Genomic DNA, 23,126 nt, shown 5'->3' on the forward strand with positions numbered 1-23,126 from the left:
TAAGATTTCAAAGTTGCCTCCAACCCCCACCCCCAGGGGGTAGGGTGGGAGGTCGAGTTTGGTATCATTGGATGTCCCCCTTCGAGACTAACAACTTTCATTAACCACTTTTTTTATCCAATGCATAGTTCTCGAGATATTTCAATGTCTTCAGATAAATCGTGCACCCTGTATATGCTTATGTAGTGAGAATATACAGGGTATTCGGGATCTTTTGGAAACGAAAAATTGTGAAGATTAATCGGATCACTCTGAACAAAAAAGTCCTTTACCATTTTGCAAATAAGTACATAAATTTTTAAGTTACCAATTAAAAGAGCTTCTAGATGTGGTCATTTTCAATCATTAATAACTTATTATTATCATTAATAACTTATCATTAATAACTAACTATTATTATTAACAACTTATCATTAATAATTAACTATTGCGATTTTTACTTGACTTTTCTCCTCAGTTTGATCTAATTAATCTTCATAATTTTTCGTTTCCAAAAGATCTTGGACACCCTGTATAGTGGGGAGTTCATTCTCTACATATTTATATTATCATCATATAATAATTCAATATTTAAAATATATAATTAATGCAAAATATATAATACAAGATATATATAGCTGGGTTTCTTTCTACTCAGTGGATGTGTACCGTGTAAAAAATCGTGTGAAAAGTTGTATGCAATAAAAATTGATTGCAACAAAATATAAAACTTGTGTTAAAGTAACATAAACTAAACAAAGAGCAATTTAAAATATAAAAATATATTTACTAAAAACGTTTTATTTAAACGCAAAAGTGAAAAGTTAATGTATAGAGGAAAATGAAAAAGAAATATTTTTTCTAAAAACTCAACATTTTTATCATACTCGCTTTCTATTCTAGTACAATAAACTCGTTTTCTTTCTACTGGAACAAAGTCCCTTTCATCGCTCAAAATATCTTCTGTTTTATCGTTTTGTGTCAACTGTGATGACGTCTGTTTTGCTGTGAAATAAACGTATTAAGAAAATCCGAAATAACTTTGAATAACACGTATTAAAAAAGCTATAAATGTGAATCGTGTAAAAGAATAGTAGAAAGAGATCCAGAGGTGTAATTATATCAAGATATGTAATTCAAAATACAGTTTAAATATATAATTAAAAACATAATAATTCAGAATTGCAAAACTTTGAAGCGGTGCGTCTCAGAAATTACTGCGACTTCCGCACAGTTATAAAGATTACACAGAAATTGAAGTCAATAAAATCCGAGAGAAGTGTGTAATCATCTTCGCATGCAATCATTTTCATTCTCCAGATAAATGACCGCGAGCAAAAGCGGGCAAAAGCCTTTTCCCTTCGGCAACGACCATGCCGACGACGAGGACAACGATGCGGCGTCGTTGATAAATTTTCCCGGAGTACGCGTACGCGACCGCGTGCGTGCACGTGCGTTGTTCGCGTACGCGCGCGCACGGCCACGGATCCAATTTGAGATAAACGCGCGCCGGAAGACGCATTGTTCGCGCGGAATAGTACAAATTAACAGATCGATATCGCGCGGTCGGTGCAATTAACATTGTGTACACTGGCGTGCGGATCGGCTTTCTTGAAAATCTGACGGTTTAATTAGGCGCCGGGCCACCTTGTGGCAGATGCGGGGCCCGTGCTCGATTAATTAACAGGCAACGGCGGTGGCGGCGGCGGTGGCGGCGGCGGCGGCGGCGGCGGCGGCGGCGGCGGCGGCGGCGGTGGGCGGCGGCGGCGGCTGCGGCGGCGGCGGCGGGCGGCAGCCTCCGGTATCGTCCGGGCTCATCTCTCCCGCTCATTTAAATCGACGCGGTTTGCGATAATCGCGCGCACGCCTGTTCGCCGGGAATCCTGTTTCCGCGTTTCTTAGCCGCAGCCGTCGACTTTACTGCCGCGCGCGTTCACGATAAATCCCTGGGCCGAAAAACGACCTCGCGAAAATCGTTACCGGAACGAGCAACTTTTCCTCACGGCTCGAAGGACTCGTCGTACTTAATCGTTCCAACTGTTTAGCGCTGCGTAATAACCGAAAGTGAGTCACTCGCCGCTTATCGCATTTGTTCCGCATTCCTTGACACGTGTCTTGATTACATTATCTCGATTACTTTTTTCGATACATCATTAAATATGCTAAGAATCCGATCGATTAAACATCTTTATGATATATGATTTATTATTTTATATAAATTATTTTATATCATTATATCATTATATCATTATATCATTTTATATCATTATTCATATTAACTATTTTATATAAATTATTTTGTTATAATTATAGTATATTATACCCTTTTCTGTTTTTTATTAATAAAGGATGTCCCAAAATTCACGCAAGAAGTAATTTTGATAGAAAACGCAGGTTTATAATTAAAAATTGTAAATTTTTTATTGATTCATAAAGTATACAGTATAGGGTTATGTATGGAATAGCATATCGGGTAAATGGCCTCCACTGCTTTGCTGGCACATATGCACTCTTTTGTTGAAATTTTCCATGACCCTTTTGCATAAGTGTGGCTGAATTTCGTTGATACAGCGCTCAATTTCCTTCTTCAAGGCGTGGGTGGTCGTGAGCTTGTTGGCATAAACCTTAGACTTCAAAAAGCCCCAAAGAAAAAAGTCCAACGGCATTAAATCGCATGATCTGGGCGGCCAAATCTGATCACCAAAACGGGAAATTACACGACCAGGAAATGACTCATGCAGTAATTGAATTGTTTCTCGGGCTGTATGTGCACCGTCTTGTTGAAACCACATGTCGTTCACATCCATATCTTGCAATTTAGGCACAAAAAACTGGATTATCATGTCGCGATAGCGAGCACCATTAACTGTATTGCCTGACCAGCCGCATTTTCGAAGAAGAATGATCCGATGATGCCTCCAGCCCAAAATCCGCACAAAACAGTGACACATTGTGGATGCATTTGTTTCTCAACAATCACTCGTGGATTTACTGAACCCCAAATGCGACAATTTTGTCGATTAACCAAGCCATCAAGATGAAAATGAGCCTCATCGCTGAAGATGATTTTGTTCGAAAAATCAGCATCCACTTATTGTTGTTCCATAATCCATTCAACGAAGTTTCTTCGCTGTGGCCGTTTACCCGATATGCTATTCCATACATAATCCCTATACTGTATACTTTATGAATCAATAAAAAATTTACAATTTTTAATTATAAACCTGTGTTTTCTATAAAATTACTTCTTGCGTGAATTTTGGGACACCCTTATAAAGGGAATATTTTTTCTGTATATGTTTAATAAAGTATAATATCTTTATTATTTTTAATAAATTATTTATATCATTATAAATTATTTTATATCATTATTCATACTAATTATTTTATATAATTTATTTTGTCATAATTATAGTACATTATATCCTCTTCTGTTTTCTATTGATACAAAAAGAATATTTTTTCTGAATATTTTTTCTACGCTTAATAATATGATAATACTGTGTTGTTAACTATTTATATCGCAAAATCCATATTTCGTAGGCGTTCGATCATCGCCGGTGAACATTGTCGCGACGGCTACGGTGATGACGGCAGAAACCATGTTGGTAGGCGACGAGGAGGTCGAGAACGGTGAGGGTGAGGGCGAGGGCGAGGGTGAAAGCGAGGGCACAGAGAAGTCCACGAACGAGGAGGAAGAGGAGGCGGACGTGGACGTGGAGGAGTGCAGCAGCGTCGAAGACGGCCCGTTACACAGGATGTTGGCCGACGAGATGGGTGGTACTGGGGCGTCATCGCGGAAATGCGCGGACGACGTCAGCGTGACCGAGGACACGAAGGTGCGTCTGAAAACCAGCTGTAACTCGGACGAGCTGCGTGACGTCGAGTGCCACCTCGAGACCAAGGATCTCTGGAAAAAGTTCAACAGCCTCGGCACGGAGATGATCATCACGAAGACTGGCCGGTAAGTGACGCGTGTCGATCGGACGGCGTGAGTGCGTCGGGGAAAAGGGGGAGGAAAGTTGCGCGCGGACTCGCGAGAACGGCGCCTTTCGCGCCGCGCGAGTCGCGAAGCGTGAGATTCTGGTAAGTGAAAAAAAAGTGAAAAAGAACGGCGCCATTCAATGGACAGCGTTTTCAGCGTTCATTTCCTAATTTGTTACTTATATGGAAAAAGTTACATATCTCAGATTTCTTTGAATTTAACATACGTTATAAAGGACGGAATCCTTTTCTGAATAATTTTACTCTACGACTATGTGTTGGTCGCAGTTTCTGAGATATCTCACTCCAGAATTTTATAATAAATTATGTTGAAAAAATGAGCTCTTTGTTGCTCTTACTATTTTTTTATTTACGCGCACATGCGAGAGTGCGCCAGTCAATATACCAGTCACAAATAGCCCGTTCAAATTTTTTGCTTTGTTAAACTGATGTACATTATTGTTAGCAAAGATCTTTACGGAAGCGACTTATTATATTTAGACGCTTCTTTTTTTTATAAATTTTACTGTACATTAAAACTCGAACTTTGAACAAGACTGCATCTGTTATTTTGGTGTATGATATAGATTCGTCAATTTGATGAGGCGAAATTTATTCCTTTTATATTGTTTTTATAAGCGACAGTATATTGTATATTTCAATTTAATGTAAGCTCTTTAATTTAGTAAGGTTGAAGAGTCAAAGGAATCCAAGATGTGTGATTTTCTTTACATAATTACTCTCAATTTTCATGTAAAAACTCTTATGAGCCAGTTCGACGGAAACCGATGGAATTTCTTTGACACTCTATGACGATTTAAGAACGCATGTGTCATACAAAGTTCCCCATTTCTCGAAATTTATTTTGAGCTTATTCGTATTCAGACACTCAACGTTCCTCACGAGGCAGTGACGCAGCTGCAAATTTATACGTACCTTCGCAGATTTTTTTTTTTCGATCGTCGCAAGCGATTGTGAATCGTTTCGGAGACACTGAGCTGCAAATTGTACGAGAAGGAGAAAAAGAAGTGGGGAAAGAGTCAAAGAACTCGCCGATCACGTCCTTACCGCGCGATTGCTTTGACGGGATTCTTCAACTCTTCCGACTTTTCGTCGAGTGCGCCAAGGCCAATCGCTAATTATCTGTCACTTGTCATAACACAAATCCATGTGATTGCTCGTATTTGAACGCTCGTTAGTCGCATTTAAGGGTCTCGCAGTCGCGACACCGACTGCGAGATACTGAAGGGTGTGTTTCATTCACAAGCGGTGATGCGCGGTAGGCGATGCGTCGGTCGGAATTCGACACGGCAACGCCGCGGGAAATATGCCTGAACTAATAGATGTCACTGACTCTATGACGTTTTACGAGATATTTACGGAAATTTCGGGCGTGTGTAATTCGTCGCGCGTCCGTTTACGCGCGGACGCGCGCATTTTTATAGGTATGCTAATAAAGTGCAGGGCAGTTCACGCAGCTGCGGCCGGCCGGGACCATGCGTGACCGCGTCGGAATTATGAAATATTCGTGTATGCAAGGGTGGCTCGGGGTGTGAGAAACAGACAAGGGGGAGGGGAAGCCGCTATCATCTATTTCCGAGGGCGTGCATGTGCGCATACGCTCCTGATGCGCGCGCTCAAACGACACGTTATACTGGTCGAAGCAGGATCGCCACTGGAATCGCAGTGCATCTTGCTAGAAACCCGCGGAGAGATTCTGTAATTGCAATAAGCTTTCCTAGCTGATTGCGAAACACTGTGTACATAAACTAGGATGGGTAAAATGGATAAGGTAGATCGTAAATAGATAGATCGGTTGAAAAATATGCTGCGATCCACTTGGTACCGAGAGATTCGCGAAACGATACGGGTCGTGCATTTCAAAAATTAGAAATATTCTTGAAACATTCGTACACACAGAGGGGACTCGCAGTGAGAGTAAAAGAAGAGAATTGTGAGAGAGAGTTGAATGGAGAGAGGAAGAGCTGAATATAAATGATCAGAATGCTGGTAAAAGTCGGAAATTTCTATTTTTAGAATCAAATAATAACTTTATTGTGCACACACATACATATAAATTGAAGGTGGGAGAAAGCGCCGATATATATACCGTCTTTATATTTCATAAAATCCGGAAGATTTAGCGTTATTTGCGTATTAGACGAGGTTCATCTATCGCCATAAAGTTAATAGAAGGAAATGAATGTTTACGCACGAAAGCGTCTGGTTAAAAAGAGCAAGTGACGGTTTTTTAGTTTTAGAAATAAGTTTTACATGAATCATTTCGAAACTTTGAAAGGTATATTAATTTAGCTGCTTATCGTTTTTATATTACATTAAAATTAAAATATTTGCCTGGTACAGTTTGGATATAACCTTATTTTGTGCATGCTTTATTGCCATAACTTGAAAAACACGACTAGTTTCTTAAATCGTACTATCTATTGATCTATTGATTGTTTACAAGTATAATTTAGAAATTTCCGTCTAAAGGGAAATTACATCTGTGACCATTATTCTTAAAGTCTATAGAAAATAATTTATTTTTTCCTTTTTCACTTTTTGTTATCTAGCTTTATTTTTGTTTTAATTGAAAAATATATTTTTGTTAAATGGTTGTTTATTTCTTCATTATGTTTCTAAAACGAAAATATTTTTTTTCCTGTGATTTGATTTCGAGAATGTAATAGATAAATTCTGCAATTTTTAGCTATGTGGTTAAAGAATGATTTTATGAATATAAAAAGTCAAATTTCCTATAAAATAAATTTCATATGAAAATGAATGTAATTTTAATAATTATTTTGATAAATAATTTTAATATTTATTTCTAATCAAAAAATATTTCTTGAATTTTTCATACGAGCTGTGATTTCAATTAACTTCTTAATTAAGTTTTTAAAAATAAAAATATTTTATTTTTGTTATTTTAATGTTTATTTTTTTAATTAAAAATATTATTTTTTTAGTTTTTTATATAAACTGTAATTTAAATTAAACACGTATTTATTTAAATTGTTTGTATTTTATTTTTATCCCCTCACAGTTTTCAAATTAAGTACATCAGTATGATAAAGGAAATATGGTATGATTTGGGAAATCCTACTTGCAGAGAATTTAAAAAAGACGTATCTACAGAAGATGTCGTTATACAAAAATTTAAAAAAAATCATAGATGTCACGAAAAGAAATAAAAAATATAACTCCAATTAAGCTTTATCTCATTTTTATTAAGTTTTTGCAAATTATAAGAAAGAAAGATTGAAAACTGATTCAATATAGATGACCTTCCTCTAATATTATAGTTGTGAAAGGATAGTTACATATACAAACATATATAAAAGACAAGTGGGACAAGTGTTGTTGAAATTGTCCAGCCTAGAAACTATTGCAAAGCGATGTATATAAAAACAGACGGAACGATTGGATAATTTGAATCGGATGACGAGGGACGAGATGTTACTAAAGAAATGATTTGTTTGCTTTAAAGTGCAATTAAAGTGTCGTAATAATTTGCCTACTGGTAAATCGTAGGTAGAAGGCTTATTATCACATTTGCGCTTTAAATGCTTTGCGTCTATAAACGTGAGCTTGCCAATTTATATGATACGACAAAACGTCAAATAACGTCATGGACATTTAGTTGTCTCGCGGTTCGACGTGGTTTTTATTAGCGCATAATTCTGAAACGTAGTTAAACGCGTGTCACACACGTTCAACGTGTTAGTGTTTCTAATTAGATATGTCTGCGAATATATTAATAGCTCTTCGGGCGGTAAAGTGTTAAGATTGAATTCATAAAAGTCACTTTTGCATATAGAAAAAAAGGTGTCGGTTGATATAACTGCACAGGTAAAATTTCGGTGATGAAAAATGCTACTACAACCGCAAAATAATTTGTCTGAGCATTAAGCTGTTTTAAAAGTTGATTAAAATGATGAAAACAATTGATTGATTAGAAACTTCCTATGGGAATCTCGTCGTTTCTTCAACGAGAGGAAGAGTTCTCTGCTTAGTTCCTGTTCTTTCTAAGCAACGGAAAATTCAATTATGCTAGGAATTGTTTTTCTATGCAAATGTGTCTTTCTGATCGCTCTACTCGTTATCCAAATTATTTCTATCATTTAGCTGACGCTCTACTGCCAATCTTTATTCTTCATCACATACATCGTCGATTCCAGACGTATCTGAATAAGAATCGTGTAGAAAATCATCAGTTTTGCGGAATCGGCTCATTTTTCGATGAATTAATTCTTCACAGGTATCGTATCGAATTCATTCAAAGCCGAGCATCTCGTTTGCAATTGTAGACGTATTAATCACTCGCTCCGCTGGACATTTTGCTCGAGCAGCGTTTCACATCGTAGCGCGTTTGTAAAGCGATGTAAGCAACGGCGAGGAGCAAAACACTAATATATTTATGCGGTGCAGAAAGTAGATGATAATCCGATAAGCCGCGCAGTTGTAACCGTGAGTGTGATTTCGGATAAGCCGTGTGCGCCGTGCGCAATTATGAAGCGCCTTTGAGAATTGCGCAAACAGGTGCCTCCTCCGATTCGAGCGGGTAATCCCAGTGCCTCTTACCTGCTTGTAATCTACTTACGGTGCCCTAGGCCAGTGCTTCTCAAATTACCATGTAATATTTGATACAAAAAATTTCGAAAAATTCCTTACACTATACAACATTTACGAGAAGGTTTGGGTTTTTCTCTAACTTGATCTTCCATAGAAATTAGCTGAACTCAAGTTTTCCGATTCGTATCTCTCCCCAAAAAAGGAAAAAAAATCATTCTACTGTTAAATAAAAAGTGATTGTTTTGTTTACACACTTCCTCCTTTTAAGTAATATAGTTATCTTATCTAACAAAGATTATTTTCTTGACAATAGTCTTAAAATATACTCAACATAAATTTTCTATCTGCTAAAAAAAATTATTCTCCTTTCAAGAATTTGATGAAATTTATACATTATATATGTATGTGTTTATACATACACACCTATATAACAAATTGAATTTTTATATTAATTTCGTACTTTTATTTTTTTATTTTAACTTTCGTACTTTTATTTTTATTTTATCTCAATTAACTTTCTTTCGTACTTTTGTTTTTACTTTAACTTAATATTCTCAAAGTACTAAATTTACTAAAAATATTAAATTTAGGATTTAGAAGGAATTTAGGTAATTTTGATACTTATAACGAACTTATACGTGATTTATGAATATATAAACTTATGAAACATTAATAATAAGTAACACTTATTGAAAAGCATGTTCTGTGTCGTTATATATTGCAGAGTGATTCTGAAGCGACCGATTGGCAGAATAACTGTTTTGATGAATTCGTGATCCCAGCTCAATTTAAATACAAATACTTCGTTGTATCGAGAGAGAAAGAGAGAGAGAGAGAGAGAGAGAGAGAGAGAGAGAGAGAGAGGGGGGGAGAGGAGGGAGGGAGACAAAGAGAAAGAGTCAAGCTTTCTGAATGTATACTTTCGTGCGTTTCCTCAGGGTGCGTCGGCGGAGACTCGCGAAACCCCGGGCTGTTTGTCAATAGAAATGTAGCCGTTATTAAAGCGCAACCTTGAAGTGTTACCGAGGCGATCAATGTCGGCTATATACACCATGTGTTTGTCCAGTTCACGTGGATATTAGATGTACTCCGGATAAGCTCCGCGGCTCGACCATTAACGCCCACGATTCCTCCTCGTATGCGCAACAATGTATGACATATGACACGAAGTGCCATTACGTCGCTACCTTGTCCGCCGGACGCGGAGAAAGCCATGTGTTAGATAAATCGCGCGTTGGCTCGTTTGACTTCGTCATTGCTGCCTGATTACGATCGTCAGCAAGCGGTATATTCGCGCGAATATCGATACTTGGCTATCTCAGCATCACCGCGCGATGGTTTTCCCTCACAACCCTCTCCGCGTGACTGCGCGTTTCAAACAGGAAGCGACACCTTGAGAGTCTCTAACTTGGCGGAGTTGGAAAGTTTACCGGAGATGCATACTTTTTATCATTTTTTCTTATTGAAGTTGTGTATGGCGATTTGGGAACAATATTTCGGTAAATATGTAGAATACTGGTATCAGCTTTGATTTCCCTCATCTTCACATGTGTTATCATGGATCATCAAGGACATGTTCCAGAAAAATCTCATGCAAGTTTTACGTAGCGGTCACCTTTTTTAGAGAGTTACAAACAAGGCGAAAGATTTAAGAAATATACTCCATTTGCTGTTCACAGGTATGTTTATTTCCTCAAACTTCTTTTGTTCGTAACTTTTTTATAAAATGTGACCGCCACTTAACACTTCCAGAAGGTTATTCTGGAACCGAGATTGGGACAGTTACTTTGTAAAAGTATTTAGTTACAGTTTTGTTTCGCTGACAAAGTAACTAGTTACAGTTACAAGTTACTGACTTTCAAAAATAACATGTTACAGTTATATTTATTTAGAAAGTAACGAGTCGTTACTTTTCAATTATTTTTTTACAATAATTTTTTAATAATTGTGCTATTATTTTAAATTTCGCAACTGTGTAAATTCCTTCAATTTGATATAAAAGTAGTTTGTTGATTATTATATTCCTCATGTTATATATAATTTTTACAAATTAGATTCATTAATTTAAATAAGCAATTCATATTTATTCTTTAAGACTATTAATAACAATTATAAGAAAGTGAATAAATTTGATGAGGATAATAAATATTAAAGGATAATAAATATTATAAATAATCTTAACATCAAAAATTATATTTTTTCACTAAAAAATATATTGATATTTTATAAATAAAGACTTACATTCATGTTTACTTAAATTTGCAGTTGAAGTTCTACTTGCATGAATAATCTTTTTGCCAGCGCAAATTTTGCAGAGAATTGTCCAGTTGTTCTCGTTTCCAAGTTTTTGCTGTAACTCGAATATTTCTGCATATGTTATCCATGACATTTCATAATCCTTCTCCGGAAATTGAGATATTTTATTTATTGCCTGAACTTTTTATATAATTGAAACCAAGCAACGCACTTCACGCTGAATGCAGGTTATGTTAATAAATAAGGACTGGCGATGCGCGAAGGAAATGTCCAACAGGCGTACAATTTTTTTGAAAGAAATACAGGTTGCGTTCGGAAAAGAGATTATCAGCACTATCAGCATCCTTTTTTCTTGTTTATATCTAATGAACGATAAAGATGGATGACGCAATAGTGTATTTTCCAAATGCAGGCAGAATAACTCTTTGCTTATTAGATATTAAGCATCGTACATCGCGTTATTGTGCTGGTTTGCCAGAAATTTAAGTTTGAAATATATAAAGTAACTATTAACGTAACTATTAAATTAGTTACTAGTTATCAAACAGTTATAACTAAGTTTAGTTACAGTTATAGATGAAAAAAAGAACGAAATTAAGTTGTAGTTATCAAAAAAAAAAAATAACTGTAACTTTGTTACAAGTAACGAGTTACTTTCCAATCCTGTTTGAAACATCTCTTTGATAACATATGTGAAGATCAGAGAAATCGCAGCTCATACCAATATTCCGCATATTTAGCAATTATATTCCTTTTCTCCAACGCGAAAGTTTAATCTTTTTCGATGGATGATAAAAAATATTCGATACGATTCAGTGCGGTCGGTTTTTTCAAATAGAGAAACGGAGACTCTTTTCTCCTATCCACCAATCCACCGTTTCGTGACTGATATCGAACTCACGTAAATATCGCGATGTTCGCGGATTTTCCACTCGCAATCTCCGTGTATGATCGCGCGTGATAATCTAGCTAGGATCTACGTCAAAGTGACGCGCTTGTTACCATCTCACGCATCGCCACCCCGCCGCCGCCGCCGCCGCCGCCGCCGCCGCCGCCGTCGCCGCCGCAGCGATAAGAGGCCGCGAAGCCGCGTCGCGCGAGAAGCGTGTTGAAGTCGCAACAAGCCAAAGGAAGGTAAAAGTGAGAGCGTACTCGCGCCTGCGCGCGCGCGCGCGCGCTTGCGCGATGCAGGAGGTAAGAGATGATAATCGATAAAGCCCCGCACTGCTTGTAATCGAGAGTGCGATTTCGGATAAGCCGGCAGGCCTCTAATTACGAAATACTTAGCGGCTCTCGAGGAGCCGGGTAATTATCCTCGAACATAACGTGTCGGGAGCCACCTTCTCGCGCGGGCAACTTTAGAACGCGATCAGACACAGGCCCGGCTTATACATTATAGGCCCTGCGAGTAGAGCTCGCGCCGCGCGTGTGTGTGTTTACGTCGTACGCGAGGAAAGCAGATGATAATTGGATAAGCTGCCGTATGGCTTACGCGCTTATACGTACGTACGTACGTGCGGAATGATTTCGGATAAGACGGATGGACGGCGCGTAATTACAAAACGCTGCGTGCGAGCGCGAGAGAGCCCCGTAGGTAGAGGAGAGCGATAATCGCCTGAGAATAACCCGCCGCAATCCGTGCAGCCTTGAGACGTCATCGCGACGAACATGTTGCCGCGCATTATCGCTCCGGACTTCGGGAAGCGATATTGAGATTAGGATCCACCCGTCAGGCGGATTAACCGTCGAAGACACATGATGCATCTTCGTGCTGTGCAAAATTAAACCGATAAGGAGAGTAAATGAATTGTGAATTTGCAACAAGAGGAAAAGTTTTCCTGACGAGATCGAGATGATTGATATGTCGGTTATCTTGTATCAACTTTTCTTAGCTGTTGTCAATTTCTGATGGATAAGTTTATTTTTCCACGAATCTTGATCGGATTTTTGTCTGCTACTGCTCTTCGTATGAGTAGTGAAGCGTTTGGGTCGCCAGGCTCTCGAGTCGATTGGGCATTATTTCTTCATAAAACAATCCGCTGTATTATTGGTCAGATTATTGCAATCTTTGAAAGATGCATTAAAATATGAATGTTGATGGAAAAGTGTCATGGTTGTCTCGGTAGAGATTGAATCTCATGGATGTGTAGCCATTAGGTAATAAATTTATGTCTATTAACGTTGTTATTAATAAGTAATACAACATTCATTTCTTTTGGTGGCTAAATAAAGAAATTACAATTATGATTAAGTGGTTATGAAAAACCATAATTAGTGGTTAGTAATATAACGCTCTCTTCGCTATTTTAACCAAATTTAGCAATTTTTGTGAAATAACGTAACCTCAATTTCGTCTTGCAACCTTCTTTCGAAATGTTAATGGCGGATATATAATGGTGGATTATACAAGGTGTGCGGGATCTTTTGGAAACGACAAATTGTAAAGATTAATCAGATCAAACTGAGAAGAAAAGTTTTTTTACCATTTTGCAAAAATCGCAATAGTTGTTAAGTTATTAATGATTTTCCCGAGGTTTTCTATTATCTACAAAGAGAAAGTTAGATACTAAAACTTGATTAATTAGTACATATTGTTGGAGACCGTGGAGAAAAAAGGTTTTTCAGGCCACCGAGAGTAGTCGAACGAGAATGCGTAAAACCGTAAAAACATTTGTCCTGTAGATCCGAAAGACGGCATTTAAGAGAAAAGAAATATTACGCATGTAAAAGTGATCGGCCACACAAAATTTCCGACGGCTACTAGCCATATGGTACAAAGCAGGATTTACATTTGACCCAAAGCACAAACATGACATCTCTTCGCTTCTCTTTGCTGTATACAGGGTATTCGGGATCTTTTAAAAACGAAAAATTATGAAGATTAATCGGATCAAAGTGAGGAGAAAAGTCATATATCATTTTACAAAAATCGCAATAATCATTAAATTATTAATGATTGAAAATGACTATATCTAGAGGTTCTTTTAATTGAAAATTTGTGTGCTTATTTGCAAAATGGTAAAGGACTTTGTGTTCAGAATGTCCTAATCTACAATTACATTACGGCTGTTGTGTTTGGCGATAGATATGAGTATATTGAACTTTGAACCTTGAATCTTGAACTTGTCACTAAGCACAATAGCCGTCATCTAATTGTAGATTAGATCATTCTGAACAAAAAAGTGCTTTACCATTTTGCAAATAAGTAAGCGAATTTTCCAGTTATCAATTAAAAGAGCTAGATATGGTCATTTTCAATCATTAATAATAACTATTGCGATTTTTGTAAAATGGTACATAACTTTTGTCCTCACTTTGATCTGATTCATCTTCACAATTTTCCGTTTTTAAAAGATCCCGGACACTATATATTTTAGAATAGACAATGCCATTCATTCTATCATGTTTAATATATAATGACTAGACGATGGCTACATTATAAAATTAATTCTACATTTTAGTGAATAATAATCAATCGATAATGAGCTATTAACGAGCAAGAAGATTGAATCTAGCTTGTATTAGCTTATGGCATATTCCGGCTAGGTATGTTTCTATTCGGATTATTTTGGAGTAATCTACGTCCGTAGTGCTCTCGTTTTCTTTTCTCAAGCATTTGGGACTACACTTATGTCATACTTCCTTTTAACAATTGATTGCGATTAAGAATATAATAAAACTTATAGAACTATGAAGAGAGAGACCGCAATATAAAATCGAGATGCTTCAAGCAGTGTTAAAGTGCAACTAGATAAATTAAAATGCGCTCTTGTAACAACGGTTGGTTCACACAAGTTGGATCTAAAGATTGATTTGTTATTAATACTTTTGTAATAGACCCAGAACATGTCGACGCCCTCCGCATTTTTGTGGACGACAATCGATGCATGAGAAAAATGCAGTGATGCATAAATAGCGTCGTTAGCGAGCGGGAACGCTACGAAAAAATCCAGGTCGAGAAGCGATTTGTATGTTAGCCCGCCGAGTGACAATACAAGTTCGGACCAATCAGGTAGGATTGTTCGCGCCCGCGGGGTGCCTTTAAAATGGTCCTCGTGTCCTCTTCTAAGAATCTGGGGCATGTCTTTTCCCACGTTGACACTCACCACTCGTTTTTCAGACCATTCGTCTTAACCTCCCGCTATTTTTTCCAGCTTTATTTATTGCTTCCTGGGGTTCTCTGTTACCTGCAAAGAAGAAGTTAGATACTAAAACTTGATTAATTAGTAAATATTGTTGGAGACCATGGAGAATCAGAAAAAAGGTTTTTCAGGCCATCGAGGGTAGTCGAACGAGGATACGTAAAAGCATAAAAACGTTTGTCCTGTGGAGTTCTGGGAGACGCCATTTAAGAGAAAAGAAATATTACGCAAATAAAAGTGACCGGCCACACAAATTTTCCGAAAGCTGCTACTAGTCATGTGATATAAAGCAAGATTTACATTTGACTTAAAGCAAACATATAATATCTCTTTGCTTCTCTTTGCTATACAGGATGTCCCATTTTAAGTGAGCCAGACAAAAATCTCGAAAAATATGAAACATTTCAGATAAAAGTTGTATGGTTTTAAAAGAGACATAAAATAATTATATCATTTTGTTTGATGTGACAGATGGCACTGCTTTCGAAATATTCACTGATCATTACTTTTCTTAAATGGAAATCCCAATTTTTTATTTTATTGTCTTTTTCTATCAATTAATTTGAACAACTTTTGTCTGAAATATTTTTTCATTTGCCTAATATTTTTTGAGATATTTAGGAGAAACTTGATAACTTTTTCAACATTTTCTATCAATTAATTTGAACAACTTTTGTCTGAAATATTTTCTCATTTGCCTAATATTTTTTGAGATATTTAGGAGAAACTTGATAATTTTTCAACATTTGACTTACGATATCTCGCTAACCATTTATCGAGAGAAAAAATAGTACTACACTTTATTACTCTATTTAGTCTCAACAATATATTGTTACATCACTACCCTAACTTTTGTTAACTTATCAACCTTCGGAAATTTCGAAATTATCAAATTAACAAAAGTCAAGGTGTTATTGTAACAATATATTCTTGAGACCAAATAGAATAAAAAAATTTAGGAGCACTTTTTTCCAATAAATAGCGAGATATTGTAAATTAAATATTGAAAAAGTTATCAAGTTTTCCTTAAATATCTAAAAAAATATTAGACAAATGTAAAAATGTTTCAAACAGAAGTTGCTAAAATTAATTTGTAGAAAAAGATAATATAATGATCGGTGAATTCCTCGAAAGTCCATCTGTAAACAAAATGATATAATTATTTTATGTCCTCTTTGAAATCATACAACTTTTGTCTGACACGTTTCTTAGTATCTTTCATATTTTTCGAGATTTTTACCTGGCCCATTTAAAATGTGACATCCTGTAGACTGGATCTCTTTCACTCTCAGTTCAGAGAAGACGACTCTACGTGGCGGTCATTATGTGCTGCATTCTTTGTTAGGACACGCATTACGATTTACCAATAATCTTTTAAGTACGGTTCTGCAGTTTGCGAGGAGCGCGACATATGAAGGAAAACATAGCTAGCGGACTCTCTATAAGAAGAACGTTATCCGATGAGACTTATACTCGTCGTCGTCGCTGCCGCTGCTGCTGCCGCTGTCGCCGTCGCCGTCGCCGTCGCCGTCGCCGTCGCCGTCGTCGACATCGCGTCGTCGTCATCGTCATCGTGCGGCCGTGCGTTTTTTCAGCATTTAAGTGGGTAACCGTGGACTGTAAACCGCACGGAATAGGAGGTGCGGACGAGCAGGTCAGGAGAGAGACAGGATACTGGCGGATAGAGGGTACTCGTCACGCGAACCCTTCATCAAGGTGCCAGCAACCTACATTATACACTCACACGCGACCTGGCCTGGGACGATCGTGTGCACGTTACACCACGGAGAACATGCACAGAGAACAACGTGTCGAGAGAAGGAGAAGGAAAGAGTGAGAGCGAGAAAGGGGCAGGGAGTAGGAAAGAGAGAGAGAGAAGGAGAGAGAAAGAGAGAGGGGGGGAGGAGAGACGAGTCGAAGCAAGGTGGAGATAGGAGGAGGGGTAGATAGACATCTCTTCATTTTAGACTCCGTTTTCGTGCAGTTATACGAAGTGTACATAATAATAAGTGTACATAAATACGCGGGGTAACAGCCTTAGAAGACCTCCGCGGTGGACTCTAAACACGCTAATGCACATAATGAATATGATAGATATAATAACCGCGGCAAGGAGCTTCGCGCGCGCGGCTTAGCTAGGATGATCATGCACGGTGGCTCCGGAGGTCTTTCTCGCATCAAGGATGTTGAAGCGGAAAGAGACGCGACGAGTCGCGGCGAGCACGGAACACCTCGCTCAACGATCAAGTTCAATCGACAGGCGCAAGACCACGTTAATTCGTCGCTATCTTATTGGGTGCGTTCACGACACTCAACGGTTGTGCAACTGTTGAGTGATTTCATTCTGAACGCTACTGAGCGATGCGCTCACTCGCAACATGTTGAGTGAGCGATCGCCATTTTTCTCATCATAAATATTCGTCGCTACCTTTATTGATCAGTTTCCGATCCAACATGGCGCAGCCCATGTATAAATAAAATAACAATGAAAATAGTCATATAAATCCAAATATATATAGCGGGGAATGTCAAGGATGGTGTAGAATACATTGTAACAGACACATATGAATTATATTTATAAAAATACTTAATAATTACAAGGCACATAAGTGTGTAGACGGGCCGTAATATTTAGTATGTTTATCTGACACTTTTTCCGCGCAACATAATCGCATAGAAGTCTGATCAGTTGCGTTCAGTGTACATTTCTACTGCTCATTCATCGGATGCTCAACTGTTATGCAGCTGTTGAGCTTCGTGAACACACCCACCCATTATCGTCGTTGCTGGTATTATCGAAATGTTATTAACCGAGTTTCCCGGAAAAGAGGCGGAGGGTGCAACATCGATTGCAAGAAACTGAGAGAAAGAGAGAGAGAGAGAGAGAGAGTGTGTGTGTGTGTTTTAAGTGGAATAAGAGAAGTTTATTTATTGTTATTTCCAACAAGAATCTCGGTGGAACGTACGAGATACTAATATCTACATTACAAATAGAGAAATATTAATGTATAATCATGCAATTATACGAACGTAAATATTTATATATCTTGGTATTTCTTTTTAAGCAGTCTGTTGTGCCTCCTCAGCGGCGTAGAAAATCCAATTTACCTCTTTCTCCAACTCGAGAGGAATACACGTATGCTATCGCAACCGGATGCTTCAACTTCAACAGTTTCGTTTCCATATACATACACACACACACACACACACATTCATATTTATATTATTTTACTTTTTATCACGCAAGGAGGCAGAAATATCCGTCCGCTCTCGCGGGGACATGCGGTGTCACGAATCGGCGGGACGTAAAACGTGCGACAGCCGCGGTATAATTACAATACGAAGGACCCACCTGGCCTCGCGGCGTGGCGGGCGCATACACAGAGTCGTTAGCTCAACAAACACATTTTAGGTTACTCTGACGAGGCCGGATCGGTATAATATCCAGCGCGCTTCCGCAATCCATTTGTACTAACTCCACCGGCGCGCTCGGGCCTTTCCTCGGGGGCAGTCGGGCCCTTCTGTGAGAGAGCCCTACCCCCTCCCACCCTTCCTTCGCCGTTGCGAGGCGAGAAAGATATACGAGTGGTTCGAGGCGGTTCGGGGTGGCTCGGGCTCGAGGTATTTCTGCGATTACGGCCTCGTTAGCCACGGGCTATCGAGGGCTTGTTTGTTTCCGCCTAATTTGAGCGGGAAACGTGCGCCGTAATGTCGCCCGCGAGACGTCTCCCGACTCGAATTGGAAGCGGGCCTGACGGTGGAATTAGAAGTGAATTAGCCGCGGCGGAAATTAAAGGACATTTGTTATCGCGATCGTAAATGGGTGCTAATGAAAAACATCTTTTTGACCGGCCGGGCCGCGACACAATCCCTTCTGTCTCTTTTTCCCTCTCTTTCCCTCCGAGACGCAGGGAAGTGACGCAGGCACGAGAGCGAGATTACTTTTTAATTACGGTTGTATTACGGCGAGACACAATCGGTAGATTAAAAAATTTTACGTGAACGAAGAGACTTGAGCAGACCGGGAGAGTTTATTATAGCGTCACTTAATACCGTAGACTGCCGGATCCTAGCAAATTGGTCTTCAGCTCACGCTCAATTTTTAATTTAACACTCGACTGATGTTACTCTTACGAGAGAGTCGGTTTGCGATTGCGAAACGAAACAGGGGAACGGGCCGAATGCTTCACCGATACTGCCGGCAATTTCGACGGTGAAACGCGTCTCACATCCGAAAGCGGCACGAATTGACTCGTTTGCTGCCGCGATCCTCGTAAAAACATGAGTCATTGAGCACGGGATTTATAGGGTACAAGTGTAACGCGCGATAGGAATCATGAGGGTGAGTCTCTCTCTCTCTCTCTCTCTCTCTCTCTCTTTCTCTTTCTCTCTCGCTCGCTCTATCTGCCCTCTTTTTTCGAGGGTGAGCGTCGATCGTCTCACCATCGATACTTGAATAGTTGACGCGCTTATCCTAGAGAAGGGTGACCTGATTCGCCGCCCTCGTGGCAATTTTCCGGATGATTTATTGCGCCTAATGTTTACGGAGATGTGGCGTCACGCTCGCGCGTGTGTACGCGACGGAAGTAGAAAAAAATTGCGGGAGCGGGCGACAACGCGGCGGGGTGCGCTATTGCGAAATTTATTCTTAGCGTAAACGCTAACGCGGCAGGTGAAAGTCAGGTCCGTCGAGAGCTCGTTCCCGAGGAAACCGTCCACGTCAAGGCCGGCTTCGGGCGATAAGCGAGGAGCTGCAGCTGCCTCGGGGTGCCACTGCTGAAGGAGGTGCAAACGATCCTGATGATTTTACGGGGTGTCAACTCAGGATAACTGCGACGGTTGCGCAAGCGCGGTCTCTCTCAGAATTAAGATTCCGCATTTTTAATACCAGCGCGTCGCTCATTCATGTGGAATTAATTCGCATATCGTGGAATCGCGGATAAGTGAATATCTTTTATCGGGTAGCGATGACGGTTAAATTCAGTTAATTGGAAAATATTATATATGTCGTCGTTTATCATGTCGTGTCGCGCGTGTTGCATTTATCGCGCCATTGAAATATCAAATATGTAAGACGTAATAAGAGTTCATAAGGAATACACTTTAAATATAAAAATTAAAGCGTTATCTTGCACCCATCCTCGAAAGAAAGGCAAATTTCAAGAAAGCGTAATTTACCCAAATATGAAAATATCAAGATGGCATGCAAAGTATTTTACAGCATGAAGTCGTATCTTTCTCTAAACAAGTTTTTAAATAAGAATTGTAATTATTTGTTGTATATTTGCCGAGATACAAATCGAGATCCTTAAAATCTTGACATCTTTTTCATCTTTGCCCAGTTTCAAGGATTTAACAAAAAAATACACACGAGTAAAAAAATATATACGAGTGCACATGTTTTGAGCGTCTGGAAAAATAAATCTCTATTTTCTGAATATTTCTAAATGTCGCGTGATTTCTTTCATCGATTATTTGATAATGAAACAAACAACGTCTTTTTGACTTGGAGTGCTCACACAGGACGAACGGATTATGATGCTTGATATTCGTTGAAAAACGAAAATAAATCTATTATCTTCCTAGCGCAAGTGAACTTTAAGTGTGCAAACTAAACTAAGGTGTAAAGTTGAAAAGATTGGAATTTTACAATGTCAACGTGAGTTTAAAGGTCTTACAAATTTAATGCAGATTTTCAGAATTTACCAATTCCAAAGAATCCACGATTAAACGCGACATCCTTTTTTATTCGCATCCTTTATATTCGAAATATCGACTTTAAAGACAAACCGACGTTCACCCTATTTTATCGCAGCAACGCCGTCGCATTCCATTTTCACGCAAGAGCTCGTACTGCGTGAAACCCTCTCTTCGTCCCTCGCCGCGTACAAGCCCGTTGTTGCTGTAGAATAGGGCGAACGCACCGTCTGATCCAAAGTCATCGCTCTTTGAACACGAACGACATGGGCAAAAGGGATCGCAGTCGCTTGATCCCAGGATCATTGGAGAATCGGTAGACATTAAATCTGCATTAACTTCGTAGGATTGTCCTTATTCTCAAACATATATTAGAAGTGTGATTTAGATTTGAGGATTTTGCAAGAGACGGCACTAATGTCAGTTTTGTGACAATAAATGCACTAAAAATCATATTAATACCACTTAAAAATGGAGCTTCCTAAAGAGCATTTTCGACATGCGTTGCTTTCGTTTCCTAATTAGAAGAAAACAGTGGTTGAAGGTCATAGAATTCTGATAGAAACTTGTAGTGCTGTTGCTCCATCAATTAAGACAGTGAATATTAGTTTAGAAGATTCAAAAATGGTGATTTTAATGTTAACGACAAAGATCACTCGGGACCAAAAAAGCTTGAAAGTACAGATTTGCAAGCATTATTGGACGAAAATCCAACACAATCCACTTCAGAACTTGCCAAAGCATTAAATGTTGATCGTACAACAGTTACTAAACGTTTACATGATATGGGAAAGATTCATAAAGAAGAAAAGTGGGTTCCATATCAATTATCGGAAAATGTCATTACGAACTGTTGAACATTTGCATTTTGTTGATCGCCAGACAAAAATGAAGAGTTTTTTGTATCGAATTGTTACTGGAAATGAAACATAGATCTATTTAGATAATCCCAAATGCAAAAAATCATGTGTTGATCCAGGCCAACCACATCGAGGCGCAATATTCGCGGTTCAAAGGTATTGCTGTGTATTTGGTGGAATCAAGAAGGTGTTGTGTACTATGAACTATTAAATTCGAATGAAACTGTCACTGCTGATCATTACCGACAACAATTATACAATTGTACAATTGTACAATTTGTAAAATTGAAGTGAGCATTGGACCAAAAAGGATCACCAATTGCGAGTAAATGATCCTTCTTTGTGATAATGGACGACCTCATATTGCATTATCAGTGAAGCAAACGCTATTAGAGCTGGAATGGCAATGGAATTACCACACCACGCGTATTCTTCAGACATTGCTCCATCCGATCATTCTTGTTCCGGTCGATGCAACATGCTTTAGAGGATACACACTTTCAGAACTTTGAAGAAGTACGAAAATTTCTTGAAAATTGGATCAACTCCAAAGAAAAATCTTTTCATCGTCGCGGAATCCATCTCTTACCATCAGAAAAATGGGAAAAAGTTGTAGAAACTGAAGGAAAATATTTTGGTTAAGATATTTGTTTATTATCTTGTTTGAGTAAATCAGTTTTTGAGAAAAAAACCTCAATAAATCACGCTTCAAATATTTCACTTCGGTTTATGCGAGAAAGTTTGCTTGTGTCGGGATGAATAATAGTTTGAAAAAGAAATTCGGAACAATTAATTCATTTCTTTAACGAGTGTTAATCTGTTCGTCTTCCGTGAAGAAATAGTCAAGAAGATGCTTCTCGCTTCAACATTAAATAATTCGGTGAAGAAAAGTGTGCAACAATCAACAAATATACAAACGGAAAGCGAAAACTCATTTTTCCAAAAGGTGGAAACTATTTCTGTATGATCATTCGTTTAGTTTGTGAGGAACGTTGATTAAATTCACTAAAAATTTCAAGTTCTTACTGATCTCGATTTGTTTTTCTGCCGATCAATGAGAAAAACCTCTATTTACTGAAGCAGATGTAAAAAGTTCAGGTATCAAGCTGTAAAACTCTTTTCGAACTTTTTCGGTTTTTATTCTTGGACAAGTTACACTTCCTTGAAATTTACTAATTTTTCGAAAGCATGTGAAAGTTGGTGCTTAAAGCCTTATCTACAATATGCTCTTTGTTCTCTGTTTTCTACTCTTTATCCTTTTACAACTTAAATCTTATGTCTCATGCCAAAAAAATAAAGAATAAGAAACAAGAAACAGAGAGCACATTGTGGATCAGACTTTAGTTCTAACGCATCATGTCTTTGTCCAAAATGGATGACAATAATGGAGAAGATGTTTTCATGTACGATCTGTCAAGTTGTCGATACAGTTCGAGAGATCAGCATCACGAGCGTGCAATTTGTTCGTTTCCGCTGCGAGAATATGAAAAAATGCAGACTCCGACTCTTTCGCGTCTCTCGCGACGCCGCTTGCGTTAATAAAGAGTTCTCCCCTCTTCTGCCCCTCTCTTTCTCTCTCCGCGTCAAAAGCGCGAGCGAATGTCAAATGTGGCGGTCGTTTAAAAATCTCGCC

At 38.5% G+C, this 23,126-nt stretch overlaps 1 protein-coding gene across 1 annotated transcript in view; it reads left to right on the top strand.

Annotated features, from left to right (window-relative positions):
• The window catches only part of LOC105187926 (T-box transcription factor TBX20), a 97,003-nt gene that overhangs the window by 17,241 nt on the left and 56,636 nt on the right, over positions 1–23,126 (top strand). Inside the window, exon 2 of the mRNA XM_011149080.3 lies at positions 3,523–3,943. Coding sequence (XP_011147382.1) covers positions 3,523–3,943 — 421 coding nt within the window. The remainder of the gene's footprint in view (positions 1–3,522; positions 3,944–23,126) is intronic.

The sequence above is a fragment of the Harpegnathos saltator genome, unplaced genomic scaffold (genome assembly GCF_003227715.2).
Source record: "Harpegnathos saltator strain DR-91 unplaced genomic scaffold, Hsal_v8.6 scaffold483, whole genome shotgun sequence".
NCBI classification, from domain to species: Eukaryota; Metazoa; Arthropoda; class Insecta; order Hymenoptera; family Formicidae; genus Harpegnathos; species Harpegnathos saltator.